This window comes from Sander vitreus, unplaced genomic scaffold (assembly GCF_031162955.1).
Source record: "Sander vitreus isolate 19-12246 unplaced genomic scaffold, sanVit1 ctg287_0, whole genome shotgun sequence".
Taxonomy (NCBI): Eukaryota; Metazoa; Chordata; class Actinopteri; order Perciformes; family Percidae; genus Sander; species Sander vitreus.
The window spans coordinates 7,501-25,321 of record NW_027595442.1 but is presented as its reverse complement, the minus strand read 5'-3'; the positions used below and the strand labels follow the sequence as shown (position 1 = coordinate 25,321).

The window sequence follows — 17,821 nt, the reverse complement described above, 5'->3', positions numbered from 1 at the left end:
TAGACAAGAAGTAAAGATGCATCACTAACTAAGTAGTTCCTGTTTTCAATCATTTCAGCGCAGAATGAAGATGACCTTGCAGACACTTGAACGCTCTTTTTTCTCTGTAAATTATTTAGCAGGTCTAGACCTTCTCTATCTGTAAAGTGTCCTGAGGTAACCTGATCTGATCCGTCCTGATTTGAATTCATAGATTTGGAGAGCGAACCAAATTGTTTTTCATAATCAAATTCATAAAGAAAAAAGATCGTTCTTCAGGACATGAACACCTGTTTCCTGGGTGAAAGTCTTGTGTTTTCTCCTTAACTTCTTCAGGACATGATCACCTGTTTCCTGGTGAAAGACTTGTGTTTTCTCCTTAACTTCTTCACGACATGAGTCAAACCCCCCCCCCCCCCCCCGACCGCCTCCCTACCAGGATCTTCATGCTTTTATACAGCAGCAGTCAATGTGCTGCTGAGTAATAAATACATAATAAATACTAGAATACATAGTGATTACAGTGCTGCACTTTCACAGATATTGTTCAATGTGTTGACATTGAGGATTTTGTTTAAAGAACATTGCATTTCTTTGTAAAGAGGGAGAGAGACAGGTATGGGTTGAGGTTAGGGTTAGGGTTAATACTCACAGTCTTTGGGGATGTTGATGGCACCCTGAGCCAGCGGCGGCATGGACGACAGCAAGGACATAGTGAGGAGGAGGAGGGAGAGGGTGGGGGGGCACGGTGCCCGAAAATCCGTCCATTGACGCTGTGACACACACATCTCTCAATGTCCCATCCAGAGGGACGCACACGACCAGGCACACACAAAACACACACTTCAACCCTCTGGAGACAGAGAGAGAGGGAGAGAGAGAGAGAGAGAGAGAGAGAGAGAGAGAGAGAGAGAGAGAGAGAGTGTGTGTGTGTGTGTGTGTGTGTGTGTGTGTGTGTGTGTGTGTGTGTGTGTGTGTGTGTGTGGAGAGGAGGAGGAAGGTTGACCCGAGAACAAAGGAGAGATGGGGGGGAGGAAGAAAGAAAGGACATCATTAATATCATCAAACATAAATCATCTCACAACAAGACAAACATTAATTTACTCCAATGGGAAATCTGAGTTCGTGTTGACCTACAAAATAAAAATTCATAATTAACTCCAAGGTAGGTGTGTGTGTGTGTGTGTGTGTGTGTATGTATGTGTGTGTGTGTGTGTGTGTGTGTGTGTGTGTGTGTGTGTGTGTGTGTGTGTGTGTGTGTGTGTGTGTGTGTGTGTGTGTGTGTGTGTGTGTGTGTGTGTGAGGTCATCCTGATGAAGACAAATCAGATCGCGGCAGCAGGAAACATCTCTGCTAATCACATTAAAGAAAGAGAGAGAGAGAGAGAGAGACAGAGACAGAGACAGAGACAGAGACAGAGAGAGAGAGATCTTCTCTTTTGTCCCTGATGAACAGTGACTGTGACAGCTGAGTGTTGGGGTGAACATGTAACAATGTCAGATTCCCAAGGTAAACGTGGCCAGAGCTTCAAATAATGAGATGAACTTACTTCAGGGAATTCCCCCTGAACTAAAAACCTCAGATAACCAACTGGACTGTACTGGTGTCACGTAACACCAAGCCGGGCTTCTATGATTGGTCCAGGCAGCTATTGCAGTTTTATTTTTAGGCTACTGCTGTGTTTATGTAGCTACATGCTAAGTCAGTGAAAGCTGTAATCTTGGCTGCTAATGTTATTAATTTCTCCCCAACTTTGGGTCGCATTACTGCTGAAACATATCTGGTGGGTAATCTTTGGGTTAGAAGCTTTTACCTGTGATTTCTGATGGTAGAAAGTTCTGCTTTATTCCATTACAATCTAACGTTACTGCTAACTACAAGTAGCTACATGCTAACGCCAGGGAAAGCTGTAATCATGGCTGCTAATGTTATTAATTTCACCCCAATTTCGAGTCACATTCCTGCTGAAACATGCCCCGGCGGTATAGTATTTGGATTAGAGGCTTTTATCAGTCAGTCTCAGGCTCTAACGGAGTGCAACAACAGCGGAGATTTCAGGAGACTCGGAGATGCTGAAACACACTGACCAATCACAGCAAAATAGTCCAACTTTTTTCTAAAATCTTCAGACTTTTCCATCAAAATATTCCAACCATTTTCTTGTGATAGTCCGACTTTTTTCAAAAATCTTCTGACTTGTAGAATCGACCATTGCTGTTTGTTTCTACCCGGAAATTATTGGAATCAATCACTGTCATTGACTCTATATCGGACTTTTCATGTGCTGAGCAACACTTGGCCTGTGTAGTCATGTGGCTCCGCGGGGGTTAATGCACTCCTCATGTGAGCAGACAGGCGGACAACGCTCGGCGAGTAAACGCCATGCGATCAATGTGTGTTAACCATGGAGATACTGTGCAGTGCAGTATCCCTGCAACTGAATGTCATCAGCTGACTGTGTTTCATATCTTCCTAATCACAGGTCAATTTATAACACACAGCTATCAACAATAACAGTCTGGGGTTAGGAGAAATTAGCATATTCCTAAATCTATAGCATCAATTAGGTTCAAACATAAAGTTACCTGATGAATCCAGTCTTGTGCCATTTGCCAAGCAGAACCCCCGCTGTCTATGTCCTGGCAACTCCTCTGTCTATGTCCTGGTCTCTGTCTATGTCTGGTAACTCATCTGTCTATGTCTGGTAACTCCTCTATGTCTGGTAACTCCTCTGTCTATGTCTGGTAACTCCTCTATGTCTGGTAACTCCTCTGTCTATGTCTGGTAACTCATCTGTCTATGTCTGGTAACTCCTCTGTCTATGTCTGGTAACTCCTCTATGTCTGGTAACTCCTCTATGTCTGGTAACTCCTCTGTCTATGTCTGTTAACTCATCTGTCTATGTCTGGTAACTCCTCTGTCTATGTCCTGGTCTCTGTCTATGTCTGGTAACTCATCTGTCTATGTCTGGTAACTCCTCTGTCTATGTCTGTTAACTCCTCTATGTCTGGTAACTCTGCTGTCTATTACCTGGTAACTGTTTATATTTTAGGGAACTCACAAACAGAAGAATCAGTCTGTTGTTCATTGATTTGCGCGTCGATCGTGTACTTTAATTCAATTCAATTCGATTTTATTTATAGTATCAAATCATAACAAGAGTTATCTCGAGACACTTTACATATAGAGTAGGTCTAGACCACACTCCAACAACAATTCCAGTAATTCCCCGAAGAGCAAGCATTAGCAGTGGCTTAATGCACTCCTCATGTGAGCAGACAGGCGGACAACACTCGGCGAGTAAACGCCATGCGATCAATGTGTGTTAACCATGGAGATACTGTGCAGTGCAGTATCCCTGCAACTGAATGTCATCAGCTGACTGTGTTTCATATCTTCCTAATCACAGGTCAATTTATAACACACAGTGGTAATCCTAGTCTCTCCTAACCCCAGACTGTTATTGTTGATAGCTAAATTAGCATATTCCTAAATCTATAGCATAATTTAGGTTCAAACATAAAGTTACCTGATGAATCCAGTCTTGTGCCGTTTGCCAAGCAGAACCCCCCTGTCTATGTCCTGGCAACTCCTCTTTCTATGTCCTGGTCTCTGTCTATGTCTGGTAACTCATCTGTCTATGTCTGGTAACTCCTCTATGCCTGGTAACTCATCTGTCTATGTCTGGTAACTCCTCTATGTCTGGTAACTCCTCTGTCTATGTCTGGTAACTCATCTGTCTACGTCTGGTAACTCCTCTGTCTATGTCTGGTAACTCCTCTATGTCTGGTAACTCCTCTATGTCTGGTAACTCCTCTGTCTATGTCCTGGTCTCCTTCTATGTCTGGTAACTCATCTGTCTATGTCTGGTAACTCCTCTATGTCTGGTAACTCTTCTGTCTATGTCTGGTAACTCCTCTATGTCTGGTAACTCTTCTGTCTATGTCTGGTAACTCCTCTATGTCTGGTAACTCCTCTGTCTATGTCTGGTAATTCCTCTATGTCTGGTGACTCCTCTGTCTATGTCTGGTAACTCCTCTGTGTATGTCTGGTAACTCCTCTATCTATGTCTGGTAACTCCTCTATGTCTGGTAACTCATCTGTCTATGTCTGGTAACTCCTCTGTCTATTTGTGGTAACTCCTCTATGTCTGGTAACTCATCTGTCTATGTCTGGTAACTCCTCTATGTCTGGTGACTCCTCTGTCTATGTCTGGTAACTCCTCTGTCTATGTCTGGTAACTCCTCTGTCTATGTCTGGTAACTCATCTGTCTATGTCTGGTAACTCCTCTGTCTATGTCTGGTAACTCCTCTATGTCTGGTAACTCCTCTATGTCTGGTAACTCATCTGTCTATGTCTGGTAACTCCTCTGTCTATGTCCTGGTCTCTGTCTATGTCTGGTAACTCATCTGTCTATGTCTGGTAACTCCTCTATGTCTGTTAACTCCTCTATGTCTGGTAACTCTGCTGTCTATTACCAAGTAACTGTTTATATTTAAGGGAACTCACAAACAGAAGACTCAGTCTGTTGTTCATTGATTTGCGCGTCGATCGTGTACTTCAATTCAATTCAATTCGATTTTATTTATAGTATCAAATCATAACAAAAGTTATCTCGAGACACTTTACATATAGAGTAGGTCTAGACCACACTCCAAAAACATCCATCCATCCATCCATCTTCTTCCGCTTATCCGGGGTCGGGTCGCGGGGGTAGCAGCTCCAGCAAGGGACCCCAAACTTCCCTTTCCCGGGCCACATTAACCAGCTCCGACTGGGGGATCCCGAGGTGTTCCCAGGCCAGGTTAGAGATATAATCCCTCCACCTAGTCCTGGGTCTCCCCCGAGGCCTCCTCCCAGCTGGACGTGCCTGGAACACCTCCCTAGGGAGGCGCCCAGGGGGCATCCTTACCAGATGCCCGAACCACCTCAACTGGCTCCTTTCGACGCAAAGGAGCAGCGACTCTACTCCGAGCTTCTCACGGATAACTGAGCTTCTCACCCTATCTCTAAGGGAGACACCAGCTACCCTCCTGAGGAAACCCATTTCGGCCGCTTGTACCCTGGATCTTGTTCTTTCGGTTATGACCCAGCCTTCATGACCATAGGTGAGGGTAGGAACAAAAACTGACCGGTAGATTGAGAGCTTTGCCTTCTGGCTCAGCTCTCTTTTCGTCACAACGGTGCGATAAATTGAATGTAATACCGCACCTGCTGTGCCGATTCTCCGACCAATCTCCCGCTCCATTGTCCCCTCACTCGCGAACAAGACCCCAAGGTACTTGAACTCCTTCACTTGGGGTAAGGACTCATTCCTTACCTGGAGAAGGCACTCCATCGGTTTCCTGCTGAGAACCATGGCCTCCGATTTAGAGGTGCTGATCCTCATCCCAGCCGCTTCACACTCGGCTGCAAACCGATCCAGTGAGTGCTGAAGGTCACAGGCCGATGATGCCATCAGGACCACATCATCTGCAAAAAGCAGCGATGAGATCCCCAGCCCACCGAACTGCAACCCCTCTCCACCCCGACTACACCTCGATATCCTGTCCATAAATACTACAAACAGGATTGGTGACAAAGCGCAGCCCTGGCAGAGGCCAACTCTCACCTGAAACGAGTCCGACTTACTGCCGAGAACCCGGACACAGCTCTCGCTTTGGTCGTACAGAGATTGGATGGCCCTGAGAAGGGACCCTCACCCCCGTACTCCCGCAGCACCTCCCACAGTATCTCCCGGGCACCCGGTCATACGCCTTCTCCAGATCCACAAAACACATGTAGACTGGTTGGGCATACTCCCAGGCTCCCTCCAGGATCCTTGCGAGAGTAAAGATCTGGTCCGTTGTTCCACAACCAGGACGGAATCCGCATTGTTCCTCTTCAACCTGAGATTCGACTCATCGACCGAACCCTCCTTTCCAGCACCTTGGAGTAGACTTTACCGGGGAGGCTGAGAAGTGTGATACCCCTGTAATTGGCACACACCCTCTGGTCCCCCTTTTTAAAAAGGGGAACCACCACCCCGGTCTGCCACTCCTTAGGCACCGTCCCAGACTTCCACGCAATGTTGAAGAGGCGTGTCAACCAAGACAACCCCTCCACACCCAGAGCTTTAAGCATTTCTGGACGGATCTCATCAATTCCTGGGGCTTTGCCACTGTGGAGTTGTTTAACTACCTCAGCAACCTCCACCAGGGAAATTGATGCCAATCCCCCCTCATCCTCCAGCTCTGCCTCTACCATAGAGGGCGTATTAGTCGGATTTAGGAGTTCCTCAAAGTGCTCCTTCCACCGCCCTATTACCTCCTCAGTTGAGGTCAACAGCGTCCCATCCTTACTGTACACAGCTTGGATGGTTCGCCGCTTCCCCCTCCTTCTTCTCCGGGAACCATCACCTTATCGTGGTGGAGAGGTTTGTGTGTCCCTATGAACCTGAGGGCTGTGTTGTCTGGAGCTTGGTGCTCCTGGTAGGGTCTCCCAAGGCAAAGTGGTCTCAGGTGAGGGGCCAGACAAAGAATGGTTCAAAAATCCTATGAAAAATCGAGGAAGGGATGAAGTGACCCTGCCCGGAGGAAGCCCGGGGCCCCCGTCTGGAGCCAGGCCCAGATGGAGGGCTCGTCAGCGAGCGTCTGGTGGCCGGGTTTGCCACGGAGCCCGGTCGGGCACAGCCCGAAAAAACTACGTGGCAGACATCCCTCCATCCCATGGGCCCACCACCTGTGGGAGGAACCGCTGGGGTCGGGTGCGCTGCCACATGGGTGGCAGTGAAGGTCAGGGGCCTCAACGGACCAGACCGGGGCAGCAGAGGCTGGCTCTGGGGACGTGGAATGTCACCTCTCTGTGGGGGAAGGAGCCGGAACTTGTGCGGGAGGTGGAGCGCTACCGGTTAGATCTCGTGGGGCTTACCTCTACGTACAGTCTTGGTTCTGGAACCATACTCCTGGACAGGGGTTGGACTCTTTTCTTCTCTGGAGTTGCCCAGGGTGTGAGGCGCCGGGCGGGTGTGGGGATACTCACAAGCCCCCGGCTGAGCGCCGCTACGTTGGAGTTTAACCCGGTGGACAAGAGGGTCGCCTCCCTATGCCTGCGGGTTGTGGGGGGGAAAACTCTGACTGTTGTTTGTGCATATGCACCAAACAAGAGTTCAGAGTATTCAGCCTTCTTGGAGACCTTGAGTGGAGTCCTGCATGGGGCTCCAGTCGGGGACTCCATAGTTCTGCTGGGGGACTTCAACGCGCACGTGGGTAATGATGGAGACACATGGAGAGGCGTGATTGGGAGGAACGGCCTCCCTGATCTAAACCAGAGTGGTTGTTTGTTGTTGGACTTCTGTGCTAGTCATGGATTGTCTATAACGAACACCATGTTCGAACATAGGGATGCTCATAAGTGTACTTGGTACCAGAGCACCCTAGGCCAAAGGTCAATGATCGATTTTATAATCGTTTCATCTGATCTGAGGCCATATGTTTTGGACACTCGGGTGAAGAGAGGGCCGGAGCTGTCAACCGATCACCATCTGGTGGTGAGTTGGGTCAGGGGGTGGGGGAAGACTCTGGACAGACCTGGTAAGCCCAAACGGGTAAACGTAGTGCGGGTAAATTGGGAACGTCTGGAGGAGGCCCCTGTCTGACAGACTTTCAACTCACACCTCCGGCGGAGCTTTTCGTGCATCCCTGTGGAGGCTGGGGGCATTGAACCCGAGTGGACAATGTTCAAAGTTTCCATTGCTGAAGCTGCGGTGAGGAGCTGTGGTCTTAGGGTCTTAGGTGCCTCAAGGGGCGGTAACCCACGAACACCGTGGTGGACACCGGTGGTCAGGGAAGCCGTCCGACTGAAGAAGGAGTCTTTCCGGGATATGTTATCCCAGACGACTCCGGAGGCAGTTGCAAGGTACCGAAGGGCCCGAAGTGCTGCAGCCTCTGCCGTGAAAGAGGCAAAGCAGCGTGTGTGGGAGAAGTTCGGAGAAGACATGGAGAAGGACTTTCGGTCGGCACCAAGGTACTTCTGGAAAACCGTTCGCCACCTCCAAAAACAATTCCAGTAATTCCCCGAAGAGCAAGCATTAGCAGTGGCTTATGCGACTGTGGCGTGGCAAAGCAGAGCATGGGTGGACACAGTTCAACTCTTGCAACGGGCGGGCGTGTGGCGAACGCCACAGTTTCGCGTTCTCGCGTTCTCATCTGAACGACCTTAAAACCTCCCAGGTTTGGTCCTTTCTTGTTTTTTCTTGCAGAGAGGGATTACATGTTCATCCGTGGGTTGATCATCAAGCTCATGAAATCCTTTCATAATCCGCTCTGTTCTTTGAAAAACTCACAGTCACTCTAAAAATAACTGACAGGCACTCGGAAGCCTTTAAATCAGGCTGCGGCTCCATTTATGGGAATACTTTGAGAAACTCAAGGTGATCTCTCTAAAGCACAAGACGTTCCTTTCCTCTCGCTGGAGCTTTCTAACTGTGTCTCCTAGAAATGATTTATTCATTTCAGGTTATCTGTTTGCAAATAGAAATCTCTACTACAAACCACAGCATTTACAGCTGAAGCTAATTCGCGATGCCCGTCCGTAATTACAATACATTATATTAGTAGTAATTACAAGTAAATTACAAAAAAAAATATATATATATATATATATATATATATTTTTTTTTTATTTTTTTTATTTCAAAATACATTAAACTCAATAGATAATACATTAAACAAAGTACAAAAAACTCAACAATATACACACATTAAAACTCAGAACTCAACAAGAGAATACAGACAAAAATACAATTACAACCACTCCCACATTTCCTCTTCTTCACCTTCTTCTTGTGTGTTTAGGCAGAACCGTCACACATTCACATGCATTTTCTAGTTCATTGCATTTCTTTAAATTCTGTGATGCAGATTGAATGTGGCGCTGATTGTGAGCACATCTCTGGTAAACACAAGATTTAAAGTGAAGGATTGCCTGATTCTTTGTTGAGGAACTCTGTTTGACAGATGTGTCCATTAAATCAGCTGGTTTAGTCTTCAGTCAAACTGCAGGTTCAAACTGGTCCAAATGAGCTGACACCAGCAAGACACACACACACACACACACACACACACACACACACACACACACACACAGACGGGGTGAGGGGCGAGGAGTGACAGCTGGCTAATGTAGACCCCCTCCTTCATCTAATAATTACGCAACCTGTCCCCAAAACACACACACTCACACACACACACACACACACACACACACACACACACACACACACACACACACACACACATAAAGACAGGAAACATAGCCTACATGACCCCCATTTCAGATCTTATTGTTGTCAGATCCTCACCCATCTAGTCTGCTGTTGTTGGCAATTACGACTCTTGACACACACACACACACACACACACACAGACAGACATCCCTGCCCCCGGCTGCTGTTACCTTTTACAAAATAAATGATCCAAACAGAGCAGCGGGGCGTTCAAGGGAAGATAACGAGCAGCGGTCGGGGTTCACAGAAATATAACAGACAGACAGAGAGTGAATGATGGCTGATGAAAATGTCCCAGGATACTTCACTTCTCATAACAATAACAGTAACACATCTGATTATATTTGTGTTAATGTAATGTTTCTCAGCTGCCATGTTAACACCTTCTCCTCCCGGTTACCAGAGCTAGAGAACCCCATCAGTAACTGGGGGATTCCTGCAGGTATTAACAAGGTAAGTTCCGGTTACACGTCTCCACATGCTCTGTAGGTTTGAACTAGCTATCCCTGCACCGCTGCAGTGGTTTCTGACCCGGAAACAGAATAAAAACAACAGCAACAGCACAAGATTAAAGCTTTAGTTAGAACTTTGTTATATTAATGAACATCCGTTACATTCAAGCCAAATGAGTGGCTACAAATCTAATTAAGATTATCAGCTCCACACAACTCTCTCTGGATCTCTCAGTATGTTCAGAAGATTGTGGCGTCCAGCAACTGTCGCGCGCAAATAATAATAATAAAAGAAGTGAAGATAATTGCCTCTTCTGAAGAGTCCATCATGCTTTTTTAATCCTCTGTGTCCTCCTTCTCTACTTACTCATGGGAGAGACAGAAACAACGCACTACAGCTTTAAACCTTGACTCTGCTGGTCACGAGTAGCAGCTCGCCACCTTGGCTCCTGTAGCACGCTACAATGTTTACATTTAATTGGAGACTTAGACATATTTGAGATGGCAGGAGAAAGTGGAACACCAGAGACTTAAGAATGCCAAACACCTAGAAAAACATCAGCCCAAACTAGCATAGCGGACCATGCGCCGCCACTACTTCTGGGTGAAATGGAGGCTGATAGTTTGGTAGTTAGAATTACTGAGGTGCTCAAAGGCGTTAAAGCCTTATTCAACAAAAAGATTGACCCTGTTCTTAAGAAATGTAGGCTACAGCTTGTAAGCTGTGGAGTGACAGAGGCATTTATACTGTAAACCAGTTATTCAGTGAGAAAGGCATGTTGAGTTTTGAAGACCTAAAAGCTAGTTTTGAGGTCCCCAGGACATCCTTCTTCTTGTATCTTAAGATCAGCCCTAAAATGTTATGGAGTACCATGGGGTAACAGTCTTGAGGTGCACCAAGTTATTAAATGGTTTGTTAATTTTCCTGTAAGAGGATTAGCGTCCAAGATCTATGCTAAACTGATGCAAATATCCATAGGAGAACTCCCAATAGCAAGGGAATGGGAGAGATAACTGTGCCCTGAGGGGAACGCAATTAATTGGGAGACAGTTTGGGACAATATTTCCTATTGCTCCAAGAACCCAAATCACCAGCAGATCCACTTCAACATATATCATAGGACATATTGGACTCCTCAGAAGAGATACGTCTCTAAAGTCATTCCCACTCCCTATTGTACGTTCTGTCAACCTGAACAAACTGGAACTTCCCTGCACATGATCTGGGAGTGTGAACAGGTGCATGAGTTCTGGAATAAAACATCATCAATAATATCTGATGTGATAGGATGTCGACTTCCTACTGCCCCGATTGTTTTGTTACTTAATGATGACTCTAATTACACCTGCTTGAGAGACAGAGGAAAGTTTGGCTAGCCGGCTCAACTGCAACCAAGAAAATGATAGCTCAACGCTGGCTCCCCCCCCCCACTCACTTTGTATAAAACAGTGGTTGGCGTATTTTCTGGACATAGTTATGCTTGAGCTCTCTACTGCAAGGATTAACAAAGCCAAATCATCTACTATAGACCTATGGAAAAACACAGCAGCACAAGTATCAGTCCTTATGACCTCAGCATCACAAGAACTAGAGGAGAGTGACTAGGCAAGGTGGGATTTCTGATTTTGTTTTTGTTTATGTGTTTGTTTTGCTCGAGACCGCAGAGGGTGGGGGGGGTGGGAGAGGGTTTTTGTTCTTGTTCAATTGTATTTGTATGTTCTGTATGTTCTAAATATAAAAAAACACAATAAAATATGTATCTAAAAAAAAAGAACTGTAGGCTACAGTGCTGGAAGTCCTCCTTGTTCTCCCTGCTTTCTAAGTTAACTTCCTGCTGTTCCTGGTTGTTTTTTCTCTGTGGTTGTAATTAATGAGGACTTCCTTTAATTTGAATATTCATGGAGCTCCTGCTGTGGCGCTAAATTAAAGAGGGGGAGGGCTCATTGATGAATGAAATGTAAAGAGGGCCGAGTGTGTCTGAGTGTCTTCATCCAGCTGTAGCTCAAAGACTCTTGACCTGCTCGGCAGCTTTGACGGTGCACAAAGACATTTAACCGCAGTATTGTTCACTTTTCATCGTCCCTAATGCGTTGTGGCCTCTTGAATTAAATCCGACAGAGAGGAAGAGATGTAGAGTTGAAGAGGTGCAGGAAGTCAGCGGCTGAATCACAAAAAATATCCTAAGTCTTAAGTTAAGAAAGGAAGAGTCTAAGATGGGATTTTTCCCAATGTAGACAAGTAAATCCTCACCAACTTTAAGAATCCTATCTTATCTCCGGTTAGGAAATCCTAAATACTCCACTCCTGGGACTTCGTAAGCACTTCTTGGTCCCAGACTTGGACATAGGTTCGGCGTCTGCAGACTGCTCTATCGGTCATGCAGTCACTTTGTTGCGTGCATCGTCATGGAAACATGCAGGCACTTTTCCAGAATGAAACCGCCGGCACGTCCACACCACCGGTACAAGTCTGCAGCTGTCTGCAGACGCTGAGCGCTTGTCTGGGTCTCCTCAGCACGGGAAGTCTGCAGGATTCGCTGTGTCTAGGATGGCGGATTTAACCGGCCAGTCCTCAACGATCAGAAGCTCCCTGCGGCTGTCGGAGACGCTAAAGGAGACTTTGAGACTGAGTTGGAGGGATCGTAGTAGTAGTGCTTAGACTAGAGGGGCAGAAAGTGATCTGTGCTGTACATCTCATTCAGAGATCAGACCCTGCAGCATGTCTCTGTTCTGAACCGCTTCACATTAAACACACTATTCCTCGCTTTGTTCCCCCTGAGCCCTGAGGGCTTAAAAGGGCGGCAGGTGGACCGCCAGAAGGAGAGGGGGCAGGTGGGCCGGTCTATTGGGAGGCCTGGGGGGGGGGGGGGGGGTTAGGTGGACGGATTGGGCGCGACAGAGCAAGAAATTAATTCATTGATAGATTCCGATCTGCAGGAAAAGAACTAGGAAGTGTGGAGGGCGAGATTAGAGATGCACACACACACACACACACACACACACACACAGACACACACACACACACACACACACACACACACACACACACACACACACACTAAGATGAGGAGTATTCCCAGTTCATTTCACCTCCTTTCATTATTCATTATTCATATTATGATGTCTGTAGAACGACTGCTCGTCCTCCTGTGTTTCTCCAGAACCATCGTACCCAAAATATCTCACAGAATAAAAGCCCCAAACAACCAACAGCTGTATACTACACACTGATGACTGACTGTATACTACACACTGATGACTGACTGTATACTACACACTGATGACTGACTGTATACTACACACTGATGACTGACTGTATACTACACACTGATGACTGACTGTATACTACACACTGATGACTGACTGTATACTACACACTAATGACTGACTGTATACTACACACTAATGACTTACTGTATACTACACACTGATGACTGACTGTATACTACACACTAATGACTTACTGTATACTACACACTGATGACTGTGTATTTCAGAGGAAAACAGACGGAGAAATATTGCTGGTTACACTGCAGATTCAGATTTTACTCTCTCACAAGCTCTAGTAATTTCATCGCTGTGTGTGCGTGCGTACGTGCGTGTGTGTGTGTATGTGTGTGTGTGTGTGTGTGTGTTCATGCCTCATGAATATTTAATGTAAATGTCATTTTAATAAAGCACCACTGAGTAAAACATCCTTCTAGCCATTACTGTGCGTTGCCATGACAATGGAGGACGTGTGAGTCAAACTCAAACACTGGCTCCTACATTTCCTAAAATGCAACTCCAAAGCATCTTCCTAAGACTTCCCCCATTTCTGTCAAATTCCACTTCCTGTTTCTAGAGCAGGCTGACATCACGATGACATCATCAGGGTTCTTTTTTTTTTATCTTCCTTTAAATGCTTTTTTTTAACCCCCTTTTTGCCCCTTTAAATGCCCCACGAAATGTCGCCTTTTAAACCTTTCTTAACCTTTAATTTCCCCTCTAAAAGTTCCTTTAAATATCCGTTGAAATTCTTGGCAACAGACATATTGAAAACTGAAGGAAACAACCTGATCCATGGTCTGTTTAAAAGGACTCTTTGTGTAACCGTATCAATGACCATGTTGTTGTCTGACAGACACTAACATCTGAGGTTTTCCACGTCAGTTCCCCAGCTTTTCTTTTTGACGCCCGCTGCAGACAAATATGAGACGGGTTTCAACATCTTCAGTCTGGAGACAGACATGTTTCTGGTGAAGTGACCCACTCGTTGGCTTTATGACACTGAACGGAACACTTACTCACACTCTTGATGAATTACTCAAGAACTCCATAAACACATTTCCCTGGAACCAGGTACGCTGTTGTCTTCTCACTCTGTCTTTCTTTTCTGTCTCCATTCCTTACATCATTGTGTGTGTGTGTGTGTGTGTGTGTGTGTGTGTGTGTGTGTGTGAGAGAGCAACCCGACACCTTTCATACTCAAATCACACATACATACACACACACACACACACACACACACACACACACACACACACACACACACACACACACACACTGACGGTCATTAGTGCCGTATGTTGCTGGATAAACAGCGTCCTGGCCTGGCTGGGCTCCCTTAGGTTGATCTGAGGCCGGCTGGCTCCAGCTGTGAACGCCGTGGTGAAACAGAGTGCTCAGGGCGGTAAATACAACTCCCAGCCAGTCATCTATCAGCGCCTTCACAAAGAGACACACAGCGGAGGCCACTAGAGAAAGATATGATGTAACTATAAATGAATCTGAGAGACAATAAGAGTCAAATATCAACATGACACAGGTCATATGAGAGAAGGATTGTAGTTTAATATGTTGTCTACCTAGACAGTAATTTATTAATCTAATTTAATGAAATAAAATCCTCAACATTATCAGAGATTAAGTCAGATGCTGCGAGGCCTCGGCGTCTGACAGTAAAGCGTTCCTCTGTTTTCTGTCGATCAATACCTGATCATACATCACGTGTGTGAAGGCTCAGTTAACCATCGCCGTTAAAACACAACACGTGCTGCTTCTGAGGCCGTTGAGACTGAAACACAACCCCGCAGATTCCAAACCAAAACGGCTCAGAAGTGTTTCCAAATGTAGCACCAGAGCAGGGGGAATGAGAAAGGGAAACGCCAGAGCAGAAGGAATGAGAGGGGGAAACACCAGAGCAGGGGGAATGAGAGGGGGAAACACCAGAGCAGGGGGAATGAGAGGGGGGAACACCAGAGCAGGGGGAATGAGAGGGGGGACACCAGAGCAGGGGGAATGAGAGGGGGGAACACCAGAGCAGGGGGAATGAGAGGGGGAAACATAGCAGAAGATATTCCTTTATAAACCATAACGTAGCGGTGGAGATGAAGCCTCAGACACATGCAGAATGATCGCCAGTTGATGTTACCCAATAGGTGCAGATATTAGGCAGGGCGTTAAGGAGTTCTTCCACAAGAAAATGTGACGTTTTACAATTAGAATTGCAGTTTTACATCATTATTATTTCCATATCTGTGTCTAAAGCGTTGAAAAAGCTAGAGCATCATTTTTCAACGTGCAGGGTAAAACCACTTTCTGTACTACTCTCTACTGTTGTCTCTTTACATACTACTCTCTACCATTGTCTCTCTAAATACTACTCTCTACTGTTGTCTCTCTACATACTACTCTCTACTGTTGTCTCTTTACATACTACTCTCTACTGTTGTCTCTCTAAATACTACTCTCTACCATTGTCTCTCTAAATACTACTCTCTACTGTTGTCTCTCTACATACTACTCTCTACTGTTGTCTCTCTAAATACTATTCTCTACTCTTGTCTCTCTAAATACTACTCTCTACAGTACAGACGCTAAAGGGAACGTTACCTCTCACTGAGAGACACTGACCCAGAGTCAGTCTGTGACCAGTTGGAGAGAGAACGGGTTGGTTGATTACACGGCTGTTAACTTAGCGAGGCCTGAGGCAATAACCCTCCTGGAGAGAGAACCACATTATGTTTTCACCATGATCATCACACACTCATTGCCTCTCTACAGCCCACACACACTCACACACACACACACACACACACACACACACACACACACACACACACACACACACACACACACACACACACACTCAACGCACACATACACACACACACACACTTAACGCACACATACACACACACACACACACACACTCACGCACACACACAGACTCACGAACACACACTCACGCATACACACACACACACACACACACACACACACACACACAAACACACATGCACGCATGCATATTTTTGAGCTCTCAGGGATACCGTACAAAGAAGTTAAATATTATATTAAAGTAAGTCTTTCTCTCTGCCCATCGAAAGGGAAACAACTCTGTCTCCAGGTAACATCTCTACCAGCTGGCAGACCACATTTCTTTATTTCCACTCAACTCAGAGAACCTCCCTCCCTCTCTCTCTCTCTCTCTCTCTCTCTCTCTCTCTCTCTCTCTCTCTCTCTCTCTCTATCTCTCTCTTCTTATCTCCTCCCTCTTCTTCTCACAGGAAGGAAGGTATAAATTAAAAGACATTTGATGCTTATCATATTATTCAATCAGTAGGTGAAATGTCAGTTTGCATCGTGGGTAAGTGTGTGGTTGTGTGTGTGTGTGTGTGTGTGTGTGTGTATGTGTGTCTCCCATCCCTCTCCGTCTTCCCCCGTCACCATGGTAACCCCCTGACTCCACCATCCCCCACACTGCCCCTCCTTCTTTCCTCCCATCCCCCACTCCGTCCTCCATGCCTCCCTCCCTCTCTCGCTTTCTCCCCGCTGCCACTCCCTGGCACACGCACACACACACACACACACACACACACACACGCACGCACGCACACACATATCTCCATTGTGTCCCACCTGGCTCTCTGCAGTCTGTTTTAAGGAAACATTTCTTTTTCCCTTTGGTGCAGCTTCTTTAGACAATTATTGTCTTAAATTTTAATTTTTTAAATATGCAAATGAGGCACTATCTAATGCTAACTTTTGTTGAATTTAGAGACATCTACAAACACAAACAGACAAAGTGTATTAAAATAAATGTGCATTTTGGATGATTTTTCCCAATAATCTGAAAGAAGACATGCTATGGAAGCAAAATCAGCCCAAACTCCAGATTGAAAAGCCATGGTTTTGCCTGTAGTATTTCTAGTATTTCCTCTTAAAGCGCAATGACTGAAATCGCTGTTGATACAAATCGATCAGTTTCTCTTAACCTGAGTCAATAAGAGCAGCTCTGTCTCTTATTTCAGAAGCTGGAAACAGAGAGTGTAAACAGGATAGGTTTCCTGTTGTTTGACTGATTGATTCAGGTTTGCGTGCAAGTCTTTCCTCTCGTGCAATTTACTGTAAAATGACAGATATTGATCCAGGTGATTGCAGAAGAGACATGATTGGCATATTGACAAAGATGTGGAATAAAATCAGCTGCGGATGGAAACAGTTTGCAGACAGAAACATCCCAACGGATCACAGCTTGTTGGTCCTCCACCAGAGTCTCCACCTCAGGGACAGATTCAGTCTGAGAGAGGAAGCTGCTACCTGTTGTGGTTGGGTTTATTCGGAGTCCTCTGAGTGATGGAAGATTGTGTTTCTCAGATATTATGTCTCAGATATTGTGTCCCAGATATTGTGTCTCAGGTATTGTGTCTCAGATATTGTGTCTCAGGTATTGTGTCTCTACTGTGGCCCTGAAGTGCAAATCACAACAGCAAATAGAAAAACGCAACAGCAAATCATAAAACACGACAGCAAATATGAAAACACGACAGCAAATAGGAAAGCAAAACGGTATTAACTTCTACTGGAAAAGGTAGGGCCTATCTAGCAGAGGACGGAGCCTCCTGATTGGACAGTCGGACTGTCTGTCTTTTAACAGGAAGGAGAGGTGAAAAACACGGAAAAGCGCCTACTTTTTATGATTTGTTGAAGTGTTTTCCTATTTGCTGTTGTGTTTTCATATTTGCTGTTGTGTTTTCAAATTTGCTGTCGTGTTTTCCTATTTGCTGTTGTGTTTTCATATTTGCTGTTGTGTTTTATGATTTGTTGAAGTGTTTTCATATTTGCTGTCGTGTTTTCCTA

General features: G+C 45.7%; 1 protein-coding gene across 1 annotated transcript in view; it reads right to left on the bottom strand.

Annotated features, from left to right (window-relative positions):
• Positions 1–17,821, bottom strand: part of LOC144513565 (neural cell adhesion molecule L1.1-like) — a 95,064-nt gene that overhangs the window by 72,721 nt on the left and 4,522 nt on the right. Inside the window, exon 2 of the mRNA XM_078244674.1 lies at positions 632–832. Within this exon, the coding sequence (XP_078100800.1) occupies positions 632–767 (136 nt within the window). The 5' untranslated portion in view covers positions 768–832. The remainder of the gene's footprint in view (positions 1–631; positions 833–17,821) is intronic.